Genomic DNA, 19,386 nt, shown 5'->3' on the forward strand with positions numbered 1-19,386 from the left:
ATTCCTGGCCAGGGCACACAGGAGAAGTGCCCATCTGCTTCCCCTCCCTTCCCCCTCCCCTCTCTATCTTTCTTTTCCACTCCCACAGCCAGAGGCTCCACTGGAGCAAAGTTGGCCTGGGCACTGAGGATGGCAGCATGGCCTCTGCCATAGGTACTAGAATGGCTCTGGTTGCAATGGAGCAATACCCCAGATGGGCAGAGCATTGCCCCTTAGGGGGCTTGCCACGTGGATCCCAGTTGGGCGCATGCAGAAGTCTGTCTCTCTCTTCACTTCTCACTTCAGAAAAGTACCAAAATAAATATATAAATAAAAAATAAGTAAATAAATTATCCATTGCATTTTAGATGCTTTTGATAACTTACAGAGAGATTTATCCTACAGTATAGTCTTGTCTATTTCTTATCACATTTAGGCGGGTTGACAGCTTGGAGGAAGCTGGTGGTAGAAGGCTTTCCATTTACTGTTGTTTGGGTATACACTGGAAGAGGTCAAACTTGCTTTATGCAATGACCTGTAATTGTTCCTACAGGAGTGATGTTCATAGCTTGATAGATGATAAGTATTAACAATAGCATAATAACTTTAAAAAATAGTTTAAAGGGGAGGGAGTTTTGAGTAGAGTATAGAATTCAGATATCCAGAGGGAATGTGGAAGATATTGTCTTCCTGAAAAGTCACAGATGACAATGAGCAGTGATGTCACTGCTGGAGATGGTAAAATAAAGTGATATCTGTGAAGATAGTTTATACATTCTTGCTCACTAGATTACAGTCAAAACTAATGATGAAAACAGTAATAATGTGCCTGGAGTGGAAACCTATTATGGAAGATAATTAAACAACAGATTAGAGAGAAAAAATGAGCAAAAATATAAAAGGTCTTAAAAATCAGGCTGAAGAATTTGAGTTTCTTTCTATAAATGATAGAGAGATACTTTAAAATCATGGAGGGAGACTATGTTAAAAGGTCAGTTTACTAAATGTCCAGATTACAACCACCCTACAGCTTCATTCTCTAATCTCACTTTATCTGCCATTATTACTCTAGGTAGCCAACTGCTTCTTATTATATATATATTTTCAAATTTTATTCTTGACCATATAACTGACATTTTTTTTTAATTCTCACTGATATCTTTCTTTCTTTTTCATTCTATTTTTAATTAATTAATTAATTTATTTATTTATTTATTTTGTTACAGAGACAGAGAAAGTCACAGAGAGGGACAGACAGGAACGAAGAGAGATGAGAAGAATCAATTCTTTGTTGCAGCACCTTAGTTGGTCATTGATTGCTTTCTCATATGTGTCATAACTGAAGGGCTACAGCAGACTGAGTGACCCCTTGCTCAAGCCAGGGTCATTGGGCTCATGCTGGTGAGCCTTGCTGAAACCAGATGATTTGATTATGTTGTATACCCCTCACCCAAAGTCATATTGCCCTCTGTCACCTTCTCTTTGGTTTTCTCTATGCCCGTCCACTCCCCCCAAGACCTCCCTCACCTCCCACCACTACCCCCTGGTAACCACTGTACTCTTATCCATGTTCATGATTCTCAATTTTGTGTCCCACCTATGTATGGAATCATACAGTTCGTAATTTTTTTAAATTTATTTACTTATTTCACTCATTATAATCAAGGTCCATCCATGTTGTTGTAAATGATCCTATGTCATCATTTCTTATGCCTGAGTAGTATTCCATAGTATATGTACCCCATCTTTATCCAGTCTTCTATTGAAGGACTTTTGATTGTTTCTATCTCTTGGCCACTGTGAACAATATTGCGATAAACATGGGGTTGCATGTGTCTTTACGTACCAATGTTTTTGAGTTTTGAGGGTATATACCTAGTAGAGGGATTTCTGGGTCATATGGTAGTTCTAGTCTTAATTTTTTGAGGAACCACTATACTTTCTTTCATAATGGTTGTACTACTTTACATTCCCACCAACAGTGGATGAGGGTTCCTTTTTCTCTACAGCCTCTCCAACATTTGCTATTACCTGTCTTATTGATAATAGCTAATCTAGCAGGCATGAGGAGATTGTAGTTTTGATTTGCATTTAGCTAGTGAAGATAAGCATCTTTTCATATATCTATTGGCCATTTGTATTTCTTCCCGGGAAAGTGTCTGTTCATGTCCTCTTCCCATTTTTTGTATCGGATTGTTTGCATGTTTGTTGTTGAGTTTTATGAGTTCTTGGCATATTTTGCATATTAGGCCCTTATCTGTGCTGTTGTTTGAAAATACCATCTCCCATTTAGTTGGCTGTCTGTTTTGATGTCAGTTTTTCTTGCTGTGCAAAAGCTTCTTAGTCTGCTGTAGTTCCATTCATTTATCTTTGCCTTCACTTCCCTTGCCTTTGGAGTCAAATTCATAAAGAGCTCTTTTTAACCAAGATCCATGAGTTTAGTACCTATGTTTTCTTCTATGTAATTTATTGTTTCAGATCTTATATTTAGGTCTTTGATCCATTTTGAATTAATTTTGGTACAAGGGGACAAACTGTCATCAAGTTTCATTCTTTTGCATGTGGTTCTCCAGTTTTCCCAGCGCCATTTATTGAAGAGGCTTTCTTTTATCCTTTTTATGTTTTTGGCTCCTTTATCAAAGATGATTTGATCATACATACGTGGTTTTATTTCTGGGCTCTCTATTCTGTTCCATTGGTCTGAGTGTCTATTTTTCTTCCAATACCATGCTGTTTTGATTATCATGGCTCTATAATATAATTTGAAGTTAGGTATTGTAATGCCCCCCTCCCCCAGCTTCATTCTTTTTCCTTAGGATTACTTTGACTATTCAGGGTTTTTAATAGTTCCATATAAACCTAATGATTTTTTGTTCCATTTATATAAAAATTAAATTGGAATTTTGATGGGAATTGCATTAAATTTGTATAGCACTTTGGGTAATAGGGTCATTTCAACTATATTTATTATTCCAATCCAACAACAGGGAATATTTTTCCATTTCATTGTATCTTTTTCGATTTTTCTTAACAATTATTTGTAGTTTTTATTATAAAGGTCCTTTACATTCTTTGTTATGTTTATTTCTAGGTATTTTGTTATTGTTGCAATCATAAAAGGGATTATTATTTTTTTTTGAGTTCGATTTCTGATGTTTCATTGTTGGCATATAAGAAGGCAATAGACTTCTGTATATAAATTTTGTATCCTGCAAACGTACTCTTTAATGTTTCTTTTTTTTTTTTTTTTTGTATTTTTCTGAAGCTGGAAACAGGGAGGCAGTCAGACAGACTCCCGCATGCGCCTGACTGGGATCCACCCGGCATACCCACCAGGGGGCAATGCTCTGCCCATCTGGGGCATCACTCTGTTGCAACCAGAGGCATTCTAGCGCCTGAGGCAGAGGCCATAGAGCCATCCTCAGAGCCCGGGCCAGCCCTGCTCCAGTGGGGCCTTGGCTGCGGGAGGGGAAGAGAGAGACAGAGAGTAAGGAGAGGGGGAGGGGTGGAGAAGCAGATGGGCACTTCTCCTGTGTGCCCTGGACGGGAATCGAAGCCGGGACTCCTGCACACCAGGCCGATGCTCCACCACTGAGCCAACTGGCCAGGGCCGGTTTAATGTTTCTAATAGTCTTTCTGTGGAGTCTTTGGGGGTTATGATGTACAGGATTATATCATCTGCAAAAAGTGAAACCTTACTTCTTCTTTCCCAATATGAGTACCTTTTATTTTTTTCTCTTGTCTGATTACTTTGGCTAGAACTTCAAGTATTACATTGTATAAGAGTAGAGAGAGTGGGCAGTCTTGTCTTGTTCCTGATTTTAAAGGAAATGTTTTCAGTTTTTTGCCATTTAATATAATGTTAGATGATGGTTTGTCATAAATGGCCTTTATTATGTTGAGATATTTTCCTTCTACCCCATTTTTGTTTAGTGTTTTAAACATAAAATAATGGCCTGACCAGGTGGTGGCGCAGTGGATAGAGTGTCGGACTGGGATGCAGAGGACCCAAGTTCGAGACCCCATGGTCACCAGCTTGAGCGCGGGCTCATCTGGTTTGAGCAAAAGCCCACCAGCTTGAACCCAAGGTCGCTGGCTCCAGCAAGGGGTTACTCAGTCTGCTGAAGGCCCGCGGTCAAGGCACATATGAGAAAGCAATCAATGAACAACTAAGGTGTTGCAACGCACAATGAAATACTAATGATTGATGCTTCTCATCTCTCTCCATTCATGTCTGTCTGTCCCTGTCTATCCCTCTGTCTGACTCACTCTCTGTCTCTTTAAAAAAAATAAATAAACATAAAATGATGTTGTATTTTATTAAATGAATTTTCTGTATCTATTGAAAGGATCATTTGTTTTTGTTCTTGGTTTTGTTTATATAGAGTATTATGTTAACTATTTTACATATGTTGAACCATCATTGTGGTTCTGGGATGAATCCCACTTGATTATAATGTACTATTTTTTCAATGTGTTGTTGTATTCGATTTGCTAGTATTTTGTTTAGTATATTAGCATCTGTATTCATTAGAGATATTGCTCTGTAGTTTTCTTTTTTTGTGTTGTCCTTACCAGGTTTTGGTATGAGGGTCATGTTGGCCTCATAAAATGTGTTTAGAAGTATTGCTACTTCTTCAATTTTTTGGAAGACTTTGAGTAGAATAGGAATCAAATCTTCTTTGAATGTTTTATAGAATTCACTAGTATAGTCCTCTGGTCTGGGAGGTTTTAGATTGTTGTTTCTATTTCCTCCCTGCTTATGGGTTTGTTCAGGCTTTCTGCTTCTTTCTGACTCACTCTAGGAAGATTTTGTTCTAGGAATTTATACATTTATTCTAGATTGTTAAATTTGGTGGCATAAAGTTTCTCATAGTATTCTATGATAATCTTTGTATATCTATGATGTCTGTGGTTATTTCTCCTCTTTAATTTTAGATTTTGTTTATGAGTTTTTTCTCTTTTTCCTTAGTGCATCTTGCCAAGGCTTTGTCAATTCTGTTGATCTTTTCAAAGAACCAGCTCCTTGTTTTATTGATTTTTTTCTATAGTTTTTCTGTTCTTTATTTCATTTATTTCTGCTCTCATTTTTATTATTTCCTTTCTTCTGCTGGTTTTGGATTGCCTTTGTTCTTTGTTTTCTACTTCCTTAAGATGTGATGTTAAGTTGTTTACTTGGGCTTCTCCTTGTTTATTCATATAGGCCTGTAGTGATATGAACTTCCCTCTTATACTGCTTTTGCTGCATCTCAGATATTTTGATATGTCGTATTGTCATTTTCTTTTTTCTGTATCTTTTGATCTCTGCTTTTCTTTCTTCCTTGATTCATTCATTTTTTAGAAGAATGTTGTTTAATTTCCACATTTTTGTGGGTTTATTTACTTCTTTTTTGCAGTTGTATTGTAGTTTCAAAGCTTTATGGTTAGAGAATATTCTTGGTATAATATCAGTTTTTCTCAATTTGTTGATGTTAGTTTTGTGGTCCAACATATGGTCAATTCTTGAGAATGTTCCATGTACACTGGAGAAAAATGTAAACTCTGACATTTTGGCATGAAATGTCCTGTAGATGTCTATCATATCCAATTATTTTAGTGTTTCATTTAAGGCCAATATTTCTTTATTAGTTTTGTGTTTGGATGATCAATCTAGAGCCATAAGCAGTGTAATCAGTTCTCCAATTATGACCATTTTTTCGGATTTTATTTTTAGTTCAGTTAGTAGATATCTTATATACTTTGGTGCTCCTTGGTTTGGTGCATATATATTAAGAAATGTTATATATTCTTGATTCAATGTCCCCTTTATTATTATAAAATGACCATTTTTGTCTCTGATTACCTTTGCTGTCTTGTAGTCAACATTGTTAGATATGAGTATGGCTATACCTGCTTTTCTTTGGATATTATTTGCTTAGAGAATTGTTTTTCAACCTTTCACTTTGAATTTGTTTTTCTCCTTGTAGCTTAGATGTGTTTCTTGTAGGCAGCATACATTTGGATTCTATTTTTTTATCCATTCTGCTACTCTGTGTCTTTTCATTGGTGCATTCAAACCATTTACATTTCATGTAATTATTGTCACTTGAGGGCTGCCTATTGCCATTTTATATATTGTTTTCTGATAGCTCTGTTTCTTGTTTCGTTCTTCTCTCTTTTGTTTTTCTGTCATTTGTTTTTGTTTGGTTGTAGTCCATACTTCTTTCCTTTGTTTCTTTTTTTTTAGCCATATGTTTCTGCAGTGTTTTTTTCAAGGGTGGTTATCATTAGGTAATAAAAAAGATATATATCATATTCACTGTAGTACGTTGCCTCATGTGTGTTTCTGCACTCCATCCTCCCTTGTTACTGTTAATCTTTATCCTCTCCCCTTTTTTGTTTTTGTTGTCACAGATTAATTTTGTTTTTATTGTGATCTTGTTGGAGCTTTTAGATATCTTTCTTTCAATTCTCATTTTCCAGATTCAGATTTCTCTCTCATCATTTTATATATATAAATTCTTTCAAATTTTAATATTCTTTTCAAAAATAGGAGAAATAAGATGATGACAGCAAAAAGGCCAGAGAGAGGACTGCCATCCTTACAGTATAGGCAAATCCTGGGCTCTGTTGTGGGACAGATGTTACTTATAGAAGGAGGGCTGAATCCAAAGATACTGTAGATAAAAAAATTAAAATACAAAGAAATAGGGAGCAAGAACTGGAGAATTCAAACACAAATTAAGGTTGTAATCGCTAAAGATCAGAAGAAAATTGGAACCACTGAGAAAACTATGGGATATTTTGTCCAACTAATGTTGATGTGAATTGATTATATCTGCCAAAATGAACTGTATAGTAGGGAAGAGATAATAGCTGTTGATGTAAATGCCACAGTAATCAGGTTTGAGGTGATAACGAAGTTCTCAGAGTGATAAGAGCTCTCCAAGAAGTATCTGAGAATTAAGATTTGGTTAATGGACATAGTGGATCAATAAATGGCAATTAAATTTATGCATTATTTTGTGGTTTTGTCCGTAATCTAAAAATAACGTAAATTGGAAAATAAGTACAATTTTTTAAATCTATATTTGGAAATTTGAGAGAATAAGAACTAAGGAAAATACTAGTGAGAAAATCTAAGCTCTGATCGGTTGGCTCAGTGGTAGAGCGTCGGCCTGGTGTGCAGGAGTCCCAGGTTCGATTCCCGGCCAGGGCACATAGGAGAGAAGCGCCCATTTGCTTCTCCACCCCTCCCCCTCTCTTTCCTCTCTGTCTTTCTCTTCCCCTCCCACAGCCGAGGCTCCACTGGAGCAAAAGATGGCCCGGGCACTGGGGATGGCCCCATGGCCTCTGCCTCAGGTGCTAGAGTGGCTCTGGTCCCAACAGAGCAACGCCCTGGATGGGCAGAGCCTCGCCCCTGGTGGGCATGCCGGGTGGATCCCAGTCGGGCGCATGCGGGAGTCTGTCTGACTGCTTCCCCGTTTCCAGCTTCAGAAAAATACAAAAAAGAAAACAACAAAAAAAGAAAATCTATCACAATTCAGGCTAAGAGAAAATAGAAAATAAAGCTATAATGTTCTTTCCGGTGTTACTAGAAATACTTTGCAAATTTGCAAGGGAGCTGCCTATCAAAAGCAAATAAACTACTGCTTTAGGAACAAAATGGTTAATATGTTATGTAATATTATTAAAGAAGGGTACATGTAAAAACTGATGAAATAAAGTATTGAAATATCCAAGAAAGGTATAATTTATAGATATGTTAAATAAATAAATAAAGATCATAAAAAATAATTATAAAAATTATTACTTTCATCTAATAATATGTTAGGTGTGAACTTAGAGAAAAGTAAGTTGATTTTAGCAAATCAGAGAAAACCTGATTGTATAGATTTAGAAAGAAAAAAAAATAGAGAAGTAATATGTGAAGAAACTAAAGGGGAAGTGAAATAAGTAAAAATAATGGGGAGTAATTATTGTAATTTAAACATAAAGAATACTATTATTTTTTACTTTTGAAATGTCAAGAAAAATGAGTACGGGAACTGCATTGAATAGGAACAACACATTTTAAAAACCAAGACTCCACTTAAAAATTATGAAAATAAGAAACAGAAGAGGAAAAAATATATATATATTTATTTATTTATTTATTTATTGTATTTTTCTGAAGCTGGAAACGGGGAGAGACAGTCAGACAGACTCCCGCATGCGCCTGACCGGGATCCATCCGGCACGCCCACCAGAGGGTGACGCTCTGCCCAGCAGGGGGCGATGCTCTGCCCCTCTGGGGCATCGCTCTGCTGCGACCAGAACCATTCTAGCGCCTGGGGCAGAGGCTAAGGAGCCATCCCCAGCGCCGGGGCCATCTTTTGCTCCAGTGGAGCCACGGCTGTGGGAGGGGAAGAGAGAGACAGAGAGGAAGTGGGGGGGTGGAGAAGCAGATGGGCGCTTCTTCTATGTGCCCTGGCCGGGAATCGAACCCGGGTCCCCCCGCACGCCAGGCTGACGCTCTACCGCTGAGCCAACCGGCCAGGGCAAAAAAATTTATTTTTGAAGTGTTATCATTAATAGTCTATTCAATTTTATTAAACTATGAATCTGCGGTAGGTTTTCTAAAAAATAAAGTAATTCAAGTACAGACTAAACTTTTTTTATGTGAAATTTTGTTTAAATAAAAATTATTTTTAATATCAATAAAGTCTATGCTATATGTAATAACATAAATGCTGATAATGCTTTTTTTTTAATATATGCTTCAGAAAGAGATAAATTACCAGCAGGTTAAATTCTTCAGGTAAAAAAAGCCTCATATAATCATCAAAATGTAAAATATAGGCAGGTATACTTTGTATTATTGAGATGTGCAGATACTTTATTTTTTACAAATTGAAGGTTGATGGAAACTCTGAGTCAAGCAAGCTTATAACTATCATTTTTCCAACAGCATTTGCTTATTCCATGTCTCTGTATCATATTTTGGTAATTTTTGCATATTTCAAACTTTTAAATTATTATTATATTTGTTATAGTGATCTATGATCAGTGATCCTTTTTTATTACTACTATAATTGTTATGGGATACAGTAAACTTTCACCCGTATAAAACAAGTCAATTAATAAATGTTCTGTGTATCTTGACTGCTCCACTAACTGGCCATGCCCCATCTCACTCTATCTCCTAGGGCTGATTTATTTTCTGAGACATAACAGAATTGAAATTAAGCCAATTAGCAATCTTAAAATGGCCTCTAAGTTCAATTGAAGTAAGAATCAAATATTTCTCAATCAATAGCTAGAAATAATTAAATTTAGCATCAAAGGTATATATAAACCCAAAAGATCGGTGTCTTGAACCAGTTAGCCAAGTTGTGAATGCAAAAAAATAGTTCTTGAAGAAAATTAGAAGTATTACTCAAATGAACACAGAAATGGTAAGAAAGTAAAACAGCCTTAGTGATGGTATAATCATTTGGTGGTCTGGATGGAAGTTCATACCAGCCACAATATTTCCTTAAACCCAAGCCTAATCCAGAGCAAAGTCCTGTCTTTAATTGAGGAAACTGCAGAAGAAATGTTTGAAGTTTGCTGATTCATAAAGTTTAAAGAAATAAGCCATCCCCATAATATAAAGTGCAAAGTTGAAGCAGCAAGTGCTGATACCAGAGACCAGAAAAAGTTATACAAAAAGAGCTAGCTAAGATAATTAATGATGGTGGCTATATTAAACAATAGATTTTCAGTGTAGATGAAACAGCTTTATTTTAAAAGATGCCATTTAAGACTTTCATAGCTAGAGAGGAGAAGTCGATGCCTGGCTTCAAGTTTCAAAGCTTAGATTGACTCTCTTAGCTAATGTAACTGGTGATTTAAATTTGAAGTCAAAGCACATTGACTGCTCTAAAAACAACATAGTTTACTGAATATTTTATGCTCACTATTGAGACCTACTGCTCCAGAAAATGGATTCCTTTTAAAATAGAACTGCTATTAAAATTAATAATAAAAAATAATAATTAAAAACAGTAAAAAATAAAATAATATAGTACTGCTTATTGATAATGTACCTGGTCACTGAAGAGCTCTGGTGGAGATGTACAATAAGATTAATGTTTTCTTCCTGGCTAACCCAACATCCATTTTGTAACCCATGGGTCAAGGTATAATTTTGGCTTCTAGTTTTATTATTTCTGAAATACATTTTGTAAGACGATACCTGCCACAGACTGTGATTCTTTTGATGGATTTAGGTCAAGTAAATTGAAAACCTTCTGGAAAATAGTCACAATGCCAGATGCCATTAAGAACATTTATGATTCATGGAAAGAGGACAAAATATCAGCATTAAGAAGAATTTGGTAGAAGTCGATTCCAGCCATCATGGATGACTTTAAGGAGCTTGAGACTTTGGCGAAGGAACTACCTACTGAGGTGTTAGAAATAGGAAGGGAACTAGAATTAGAAATGGCGCCTGAAGATGTGACTGAATTGCTGCACTGGCCTGAAAAAGCTTTCACAGATGAGTAGATACTTCTTATGAATGAACCAAGAAAATAGTATTCTGCAGTGGAATATACTCTTGGTCAAGATGCTATAAAGATTATTGAAATGACAACAGAGGAATTTGGTTGATAAAGCTGTGTCACTATTTAAAAAAATTGACTTTAATTTTGAAAAAAAACTTCTACTGTAGCCCTGGCCAGTTGCCTCAGTGGTAGAGCGTCGGCCTGGCGTGCAGAAGTCCCAGGTTCGATTCCCGGCCAGGGCACACAGGAGAAGCGCCCATCTGCTTCTCCACCCCTCCCCCTCTCCTTCCTCTCTGTCTCTCTCTTCCCCTCCTGTAGCCGAGGCTCCACTGGAGCAAAGATGGCCTGGGCGCTGGGGATGGTTCCTCTGCCTCTGCCCCAGGTGCTAAAGTGGCTCTGGTTGCAACAGAGCGACGCCCCGGAAGGGTAGAGCATCGCCCCCTGGTGGGCAGAGCGTGGTCCCCTGGTGGGCGTGCCGGGTGGATCCCGGTCCGGCACATGCGGGAGTCTGTCTGACTGTCTCTCCCCGTTTCCGGCTTCAGAAAAATACAGAAAAAAAAAAAAAAAACCCAAAACCTTCTACTGTAAGTAAAATGCTATCAAACAATATCGTATGCTACAGAGAAATCACTTTGGAGAGGAAGAGTCAGTCTATGCACAAAATTTTATTGTTGTCTTATTTTAATTTCCATAGCCACCCAAACCTCCAGCAACCACCATACTGATCAGTCAGCAGTCATTAACATCAAGGCAAGACCCTCTACCAACAAAAAGATTATGACTTTTAAAGGCTTTAGCAATAAAATATTTTTAATTAATTTATATACAGTGTTCTTAGACATAATGCTTTTGCATACTTAATAAACTTAACTGGTCTGAGTGTCAGCCTGGGCACTAATAATAGCTTGGTTGATTCAAGCATCGACCCCAGATGGGTGTTGCTGGGTGGATCCTGTTTGAGCACATGCAAGGTCTATCTCTCAATCTCTCCTCCTCTCACTTAAAAAAAATAATAGTATTTTTATTGCATATTATTTTTTCAGAACTAAACTGGATATTATATAAAATATAAGAGAAAAATCTATAACTTGATTTCTGACTTTTACATGCTTATTATTTCATCAGAGAGATAAGAATTAAAGAAACATGAAAAATAAAACTATAACATAAAATAGATAAAAACAAAATTTAATTGCAAATTAAAATGTAATTACATATTCACGGACAATATAGTCTAGACACAGAAAGGAAAAATTATTTCAGAGCAAGAATATTTGGAAGAAGACTCCATTAAAGAAGAAAAATTTGAGCTACTAGGTCTTAAAGCATATCTGGGACTTTTAGAGACACAGAGAGAAAACATTACAATCTAAGAAGAAGTAAAATGAAAAAAGTTTATGATGTATGGATTCTTAGTAACTGATGAAGCTTGTGTAACTGCTTATTAGAAAGTTTTAAAAAGTATAAAATAGAAAACTAAGAAAAAGTTAAAAAGTTCATATTGATAAAGGAATTAAACATATTGAAATGTAATTGTGAATACTGAACAATAAACACTTTTGTAGTAATATATGTGCTTTTTAATTAATCCTTTTGGTAAGAAAAATGAACAGTGTGCCTATCACTCCTATTATTGAAGTAGTTGTAATTTTCAAAGCTTGAACATAAGTGATATTTTGAGATATCAACAACTGTAATGTGTTATAAATATGTCTATCACTACTATTGTATACACACTCGCAGTTGCAGATAATAACCAGTCTGAGGCATACATTCACAATTGAAAGAAATGTTAACTTTTAGTGAGAGGTTAAAGACAATAAAGTTGTAATATTTTCTCCAACAAAGTTCACAGACCTCTTCAATTCTATTCATGGACCCCTACGTGTCCTGCAGACACAGACTATAAATCTGGGAAAGACAGTGAGACACTATCATTCATTAAGCAACGGATGGGTGTGGGGCACAGTAACAAGTGCTTCATGCTATTCTTGCAACATGCTATAAGGCAGATATTATTATTCTGAACATTGATACTTGAGAGATGAGAAACTAGGCTCAAAAAGTTTTATGTGACCTACCTGTAGTCACATATTATACATAATGAATGCCAGCCACAATATTAGAGTTCACATGTCAGACTCCATAGCCTTTGTATGCTTTCCCCACTGTGGTATATGACCCAGAGAATCAACAGACTGTTTCAAATGGGCAGTTAGAAGATGAACCCAGCCAGAACGAGGAGATGTTTGCAAGCATAGTGGCAATACAGTTAGAAGTGTGAGACACACCAGACTAAGAGAATCCAGAATAGTTAAAGTAATGAAATAGTTTCTGAGGGAAAATAATCTGATGATTGTAATGGTAAGGAATATTGTGCCATTTCCTGCCCAGAAATTCTAGAAGTGTAAAATGACACATTATACTTGTGCCTTACCTAAAATTAAATCAACTCTTTTGTTGATTTTCAGAATGAATTTTTGAATTATTTTTCTTAAAATCTATTCTTAATTATAGAATAATATACAATACACTAAAATTTAAAAAGCACTTGCTATTCTTAAATAAAGCAAAACACATCTACTTACCAACACTTGTGCAACTTTCACCGTCGGCATCCAGCCTCCACCCTTCATAACAAGAGCACTTTACTGTGTGCTTTTGCTGCTCACACACTTGACTGCACTTTAGATGATTGCTACAATAATCTACAATTTCACATGTTTTATTGTCTTTGTTGAGTTGAAGTCCTTCCGGGCAGGAACAGACAATACCTCTTCCAGGAACAACAGAACAGTGGTTGCTACAGCCTCCATTGTTCAGAGAACATTCATCTATAAAAAAGGAAGAAGAGATACAGAGCATTGTCAATTGTTTTGATCAATTAACCATTGAACTTAATTCCCTACAATTTAAATAAAAGCAAGTATATACTAATAAGTAGAAAAAAGCTTTTTTCTGGATTATTTTTCTAGAGATACAGGTAGGAATGATAAAAAAATTCACTTGAAAACATAGATGTGCCCTAACTGGAGATTGAATCCACAATCTCAGCATATTGGGATAATGCTCTGACCAATGGAGCTACTCAGACAGAGCCCATTAATTTTTAATTTAGGTATACTGTACATACTGTACATTGTACCTTATATAATGCTTATTATGATTAATTCAATGAGATCATAGAAAAAAAATAATACACATGCACAAAAAGTTGATATGGTATTTTGGCTGAAATAACAACTAGTATTGACTACATGGATTATAATTGTTTATAAAGAAAGAACCTATTTTTTTCATAGCACTTATAATTACATGAGATGTCTTGATTTATCCTTTTACTCCATCACAAAATTGCATGCTCCCTTAAAGTATACAATATTTCAGTGGTCCCCAACCTTTTTTGGGCCATGGACCGGTTTAATGTCAGAAAATATTTTCACAGACCGGCTTTTAGGGAGGGATGGATAAATGTATCACGTGACCGAGACAAGCATCAAGAGTGAGTCTTAGACAGATGTAACAGATGAAATCTGGTCATTTTTTAAAAATAAAACATCATTCGGATTTAAATATAAATAAAACGGAAATAATGTAAGTTATTTATTCTTTCTCTGAGGACTGGTACCAAATGGCCCACGGACCAGTACCAGTCTGTGGCCCAGGGGTTGGGGATCACTGCAATATTGTACCCTGTTTACCAGTGTTCATACAAATGTCAATACTGTATCTAGCATAGAGTATGGAGTTGAAAATATTTACTGAACAAAAAAAAATTAACAAATTGCCCAAAGTCATACAAGTGTCCCCAAATTGAGGAACTACTTGTCCAATTGGGAAAATTTTAAGATGGCATTCTTATCCCTTGAAGAAAACAGCAGCTAATTATTTTGGTAAGTACATTACTTGCAAAAAATAACATTTCTCAGTACTATGTGCTATTAAGCAGTAATAAGGGCAAAAGAAGCTTTGTCCTTTTTTGCTTCAAAAAATTTTAAGTAGTTTCCAAAGACAGTTTATTAAAAGTTGTATTTTGAGACAAGCTAAAAAAGAATGTTGTTCAATAACTAGCAAGTTACATTCACATATACTTATATACCTCAAATATTTCCTGCTGTTTATGGAATTGTATTCAGTTCAAAATTTGTCTGAAATGTGGGGTTTTAAATATTATTTCCTTTACCTTTTAAACTTCTATGTGTTTCAACTTTTCTGTATATTATTTGTCACCATAAAAAATTACAGTAATAAATATATTTATAGAAGCAGGAAGGAAAGGGGGATGAAGGAAGAGGAGAGTAGAGGGGAGAATAGTGATGGAGGGAGACTTGACTTCAGAGGAGGAACATACAATTCAATGTACAGAAGATGTAGAATTGTGCACTTGAAACCTGTATAATTTTATCAACCAATGTCACTCAAAAAATCCATTTAAAAGTAACAAATAAAAAAGTAAAAAAAAGATAATAATTACATTAACTAATTTCACTCAGAATTCAGGTCAAGCTTGGTTTTATTTTAGAAAAAAATAATAGATTTGTTTCTTGGTCCCTCCAAATATGTTTGCTCACCTGTAATCATGTCATTTTAAAACAGCAGTTTATTCTAAGTACTTGCCCTTTTTTCATTCAATTGGCATTCTTTTAAAGAGAATTACCACAAAGAAAAGTCATTGTACCCAGCAAGTGCAAGAACAAAAAAAAATCACAAATGTTATAATTATTTCTTTACTTTAAATACGACTGTTCTCTCAGAACTGAAATATCTCTTCCTGGCCCTATATGAGGAATTGTCATAGATATAGGATAAATAAAATTTACATCAAAAGCTAAAACTGAATATGTAAATTTAATGCCAATTTTTGAATGACTAGACCCTTGTCAGTTCTTCCTTAACCCTATACCAGTCATTGAATCTTACAACTTCTTTTAAAACTTTTTATTACCTGAAAGACTTTCATATTCACCCAACTCTAGTCAGTCTCCTCCAAGCTCTCTTGTCAACTGGTCCCCAGTGTTGGCTGATAAAAATTGCAAACTCTAGGCACAAATAATTTCATTCTTCACTCTTTTCTCCTTCACTCCACATCAAATTTTCAACAAATACAGACATGGTTTCTATTGGCTCAAGGCAGTATCCCTAGAATATGCCCCCTCCCAAAGTGCTTGCCTAAGAAAGCTCAACACTGCCACGAGAATTTACTATTTTAGCCAAAAGATGGTGATGGAAAGATCCCTGAACCCTCTTTTAGAGTAGTACCTTTAGAAAGCTTGCAGTTAGAAATACTTTCTCTGCACCTTTTAGATATAAATCTTCTGTCACTCATAACTGTCTCTCAAAGACTTGAAGTAATCTCTTTCAAATGCAAACATTTAAAGACATAACTCTCACTAGTGCTTCAAACCTTACTTTAACTTGCTCTAACAATCTCCAATCATAAATATTTGAGAACTTTACTTCTTCTCTGAAATTAGCAATTAATAAGTGCAGATTGTGAAATCACATGGACCAAAATCCCTTCAACATCCCTCAATGCCTTTTCCATAGTATATACACACTAGTCTTTCAAAAGTTCCTAGTCTTTCATTTTGTTGAGATTAATATCAGTTCACACTTGACAGTCTTCACAATTGCAATAGTTGTTACTGAATAAAATCTATCCTTATTGTTACTAGTTTCTAACTTTATCAATGATGTACCCTCATATAAGGATCAACAGTTAATTTTCCTCTTGATATCATTTAAAAGTCCTTCTGAAATAGTATTCTAGTGAAAGAATAAGATTTCCTGAGCTCTCCAGAATTATTTGGAGAAAACAAAAAATATGACCACACAACACAAAGAGTAAGATTTTTATATCTCAAGACATCTCACAATTATTAAGACTACAGATTAGAAATCAATTCCATCCAAGATTTTTTTGTGGAATTTTTACAAATATTAGGGAATGGTACACATATCAATCAGTCCATGTTTCTGTTTTAACATGAGGCAGGCTGGAGGAGTGGGAGGAAAAACAGCATAATGGATACAACCATTTAGAAGAAAGTAAACATGAAGAGGGCAAACCCAAAATTTTCATTATCTACAGAAAATGCCTTAAAAAAAATCTTTCAACTTTGGCCATCTCTCTCTAAAAGTCACTTCCTAGCTACTAGCAAATACATAAAAATTATTTAAAGTTAATTAACTTGGTATATCTTTTGTGTCCACTGGGTAGAAGATCTATTATGTCCACTGCTACAGCTCTTATAAATCACCCTTCTGGGCTGGACAAAGTCTAACATAGGATTGATGGGAAAAAAGCCTTAAAAACAAGACACTAAGGTGTTTCTCTGCATGAGCCAATATTATACATAAGAACACAGCCAGTGGTGTGATTCAAATAATTTAACAATCAGTTATCTGCCCTAATGACCATTTTAAGTATAAAAAAAGATATACCAAAAGGTAGTTTATTATTTTATGCATTTAATACTTAAATAAGAATAAAGGAAGTACACAAAACTAGATTTGTTATAAGAAAGAGTTTTAAATTATTAATGAAAAAATATTAAATAATACCTGATAAAAAACAATAAAATTATTATTTAAGATTTTCATATTGCTTCTTGATTGGTATCCTAAATTGCAATTTTTTCACCTATGGATGGAATGAATATTATCTCGGGTGCTTAGAATATGCTGTTGCTAAGACGAACGTTAACAAATAAAGTAAGGAATGTATATTAGTAATTTTCACATTGGGTGGCTGCCCAGTGCCCACGTTAGAGAGAACCCTGATTACAAGTGCCATTTTAACAACCGGTTTGCTAAACTCAACAAAAAAATTAGGTATTGGTTCTGCTGAACCTGTGCAAACCAGCTGAATCCCACCTGGATACAGCTCTAGGCAGCTGTCAGTACAAAGGTGCCCATACAAGCAGGCAAGAAAATGAGAACTGTAGACGGTAATTCAACCCTGTAAGCAGTATTTGTTTTTGTTTTTCCTTGCTCTAATTTTCCCTTAACTTTGCCTCACAAAAGCCAGGGAGAATGAGCCTGGATAAATTCAATATGCCAGAGTGCTGCAGTGGGATAAAAAAAATCTTTTATCAGATGCTCATCTTCTTTAGTTATTAGAGAAATGCAAATCAAAACTGCAATGAGATACCACCTCACACCTGTTAGATTAGCTATTATTAACAAGACAGGTAATAGCAAATGTTGGAGAGGCTGTGGAGAAAAAGGAACCCTCATACACTGTTGGTGGGAATGTAAAGTAGTATAATCATTATGGAAGAAAGTATGGTGGTTCCTCAAAAAACTGAAAATAGAACTACCTTATGACCCAGCAATCCCTCTACTGGGTATATACCCCCAAAACTCAGAAACATTGATACATCAAGACACATGCAGCCCCATGTTCATTGCAGCATTGTTCACAGTGGCCAGGACATGGAAACAACCATAAAGCCCATCAATAGATGACTGGATAAAGAAGATGTGGCACATATACACTATGGAGTACTACTCAGCCATAAGAAATGATGACATCGGATCATTTACAGCAAAATGGTGGGATCTTGATAACATTATACGAAGTGAAATAAGTAAATCAGAAAAAACCAGGAACTGCATTATTCCATACATAGGTGGGACATAAAAGTGAGACTAACAGACATTGATAAGAGTGTGGTGGTTACACGGGGGAGGGGAGAAAGAGAGAGGGAAAGGGGGAGGGGCACAAAGAAAACTAGATAGAAGGTGACAGAGGACAATCTGACTTTGGGTGATGGGTATGCAACATAATTGAATGACAAGATAACCTGGACATGTTATCTTTGAATATATGTATCCTGATTTATTGATGTCGTCCCATTAAAAAAATAAAATTATTAAAAAGAAAAAGAAAAAAAAATCTTTTATCCTCTCTGGTACGCCAACACCCAGCTTCCTTGTAGCCTCTCTACTCTCTGTAATCCTTTGAAATGTTTGAGCAAGTCTCCTTTGCTGATGAATAAAATTGATAGATAAGCAAAAAGTGATTTTCAATCTTGAAGTAAACAAATGAATTCAGAAGAAATTTGTTTTCCCAATTCAGAGTGCACTGGGTAGAAAAATAAAGCTGTTTTCAAATCATTCACTTCATTTTTCATAATACTGTATTTTCTTTTCTACTTTTATTTACTTCATATATAACAAGGGAAGGAAAAGGTGAAAAGCTATAAGTTCTTTCAATACTTGTACATCAGAAATTATTACTATAATTTCCTGATGGAGACCATCATCTTCATTTTCATTATGAGGAAACTGACATTTCAAAAAATTAATCCACCTACCAAGGTTACTTAATAGAAATCATTGAAAAGTATAATTTAAACTTGTCAAAGTATAGACTTTTTCTATAATTATGCACTTTTAATGTTAAGAATATTGATAGGTTGCTTTATTCAGAATTTCTCTTACAATCTTCACAAGTAATCCTCACTTCTTATAATGCACGAGACATTTTTATCCACCCAACTACTCCATTGGGAGAACAAGCGAGGAGAGAAAGGAGTGAATACAGATAAACTAATATGTCACCTTTGATTAGAATTTTGTTGTTGTTAAATTTAGTTTTTTTCTTTTTTTTGTTTTTGTTTGAATTTTTTTTTTTAAATTTTAGCATCACTGACTGGGACTATTGCATATACTGTTTCAAGGTAATTTTATAGAATCACAGACTCCTTAGAGGAAAAGACATTTTATTACATAAATTTTGAAAAGAAATAAGTCCTTTTCTATAACATTCATTGTGCTATTAATGCTCAATTCAGATCAAAATATGATAACTATAGGCTTAAATGTAGTTGCCCTTTCTATTTTCAATCAAGCAGCTTCATTGCTTCCTAAAGTCATTTTCTCACAGCCTCAA

General features: G+C 35.3%; 1 protein-coding gene across 1 annotated transcript in view; it reads right to left on the reverse strand.

The window, feature by feature from the left end:
• The window catches only part of LRP1B (LDL receptor related protein 1B), a 2,108,848-nt gene that overhangs the window by 723,742 nt on the left and 1,365,720 nt on the right, over positions 1-19,386 (reverse strand). Inside the window, exon 23 of the mRNA XM_066345498.1 lies at positions 13,076-13,321. Coding sequence (XP_066201595.1) covers positions 13,076-13,321 — 246 coding nt within the window. The remainder of the gene's footprint in view (positions 1-13,075; positions 13,322-19,386) is intronic.

Source organism: Saccopteryx leptura, chromosome 7 (assembly GCF_036850995.1).
Source record: "Saccopteryx leptura isolate mSacLep1 chromosome 7, mSacLep1_pri_phased_curated, whole genome shotgun sequence".
In the NCBI taxonomy this organism is placed as follows: Eukaryota; Metazoa; Chordata; class Mammalia; order Chiroptera; family Emballonuridae; genus Saccopteryx; species Saccopteryx leptura.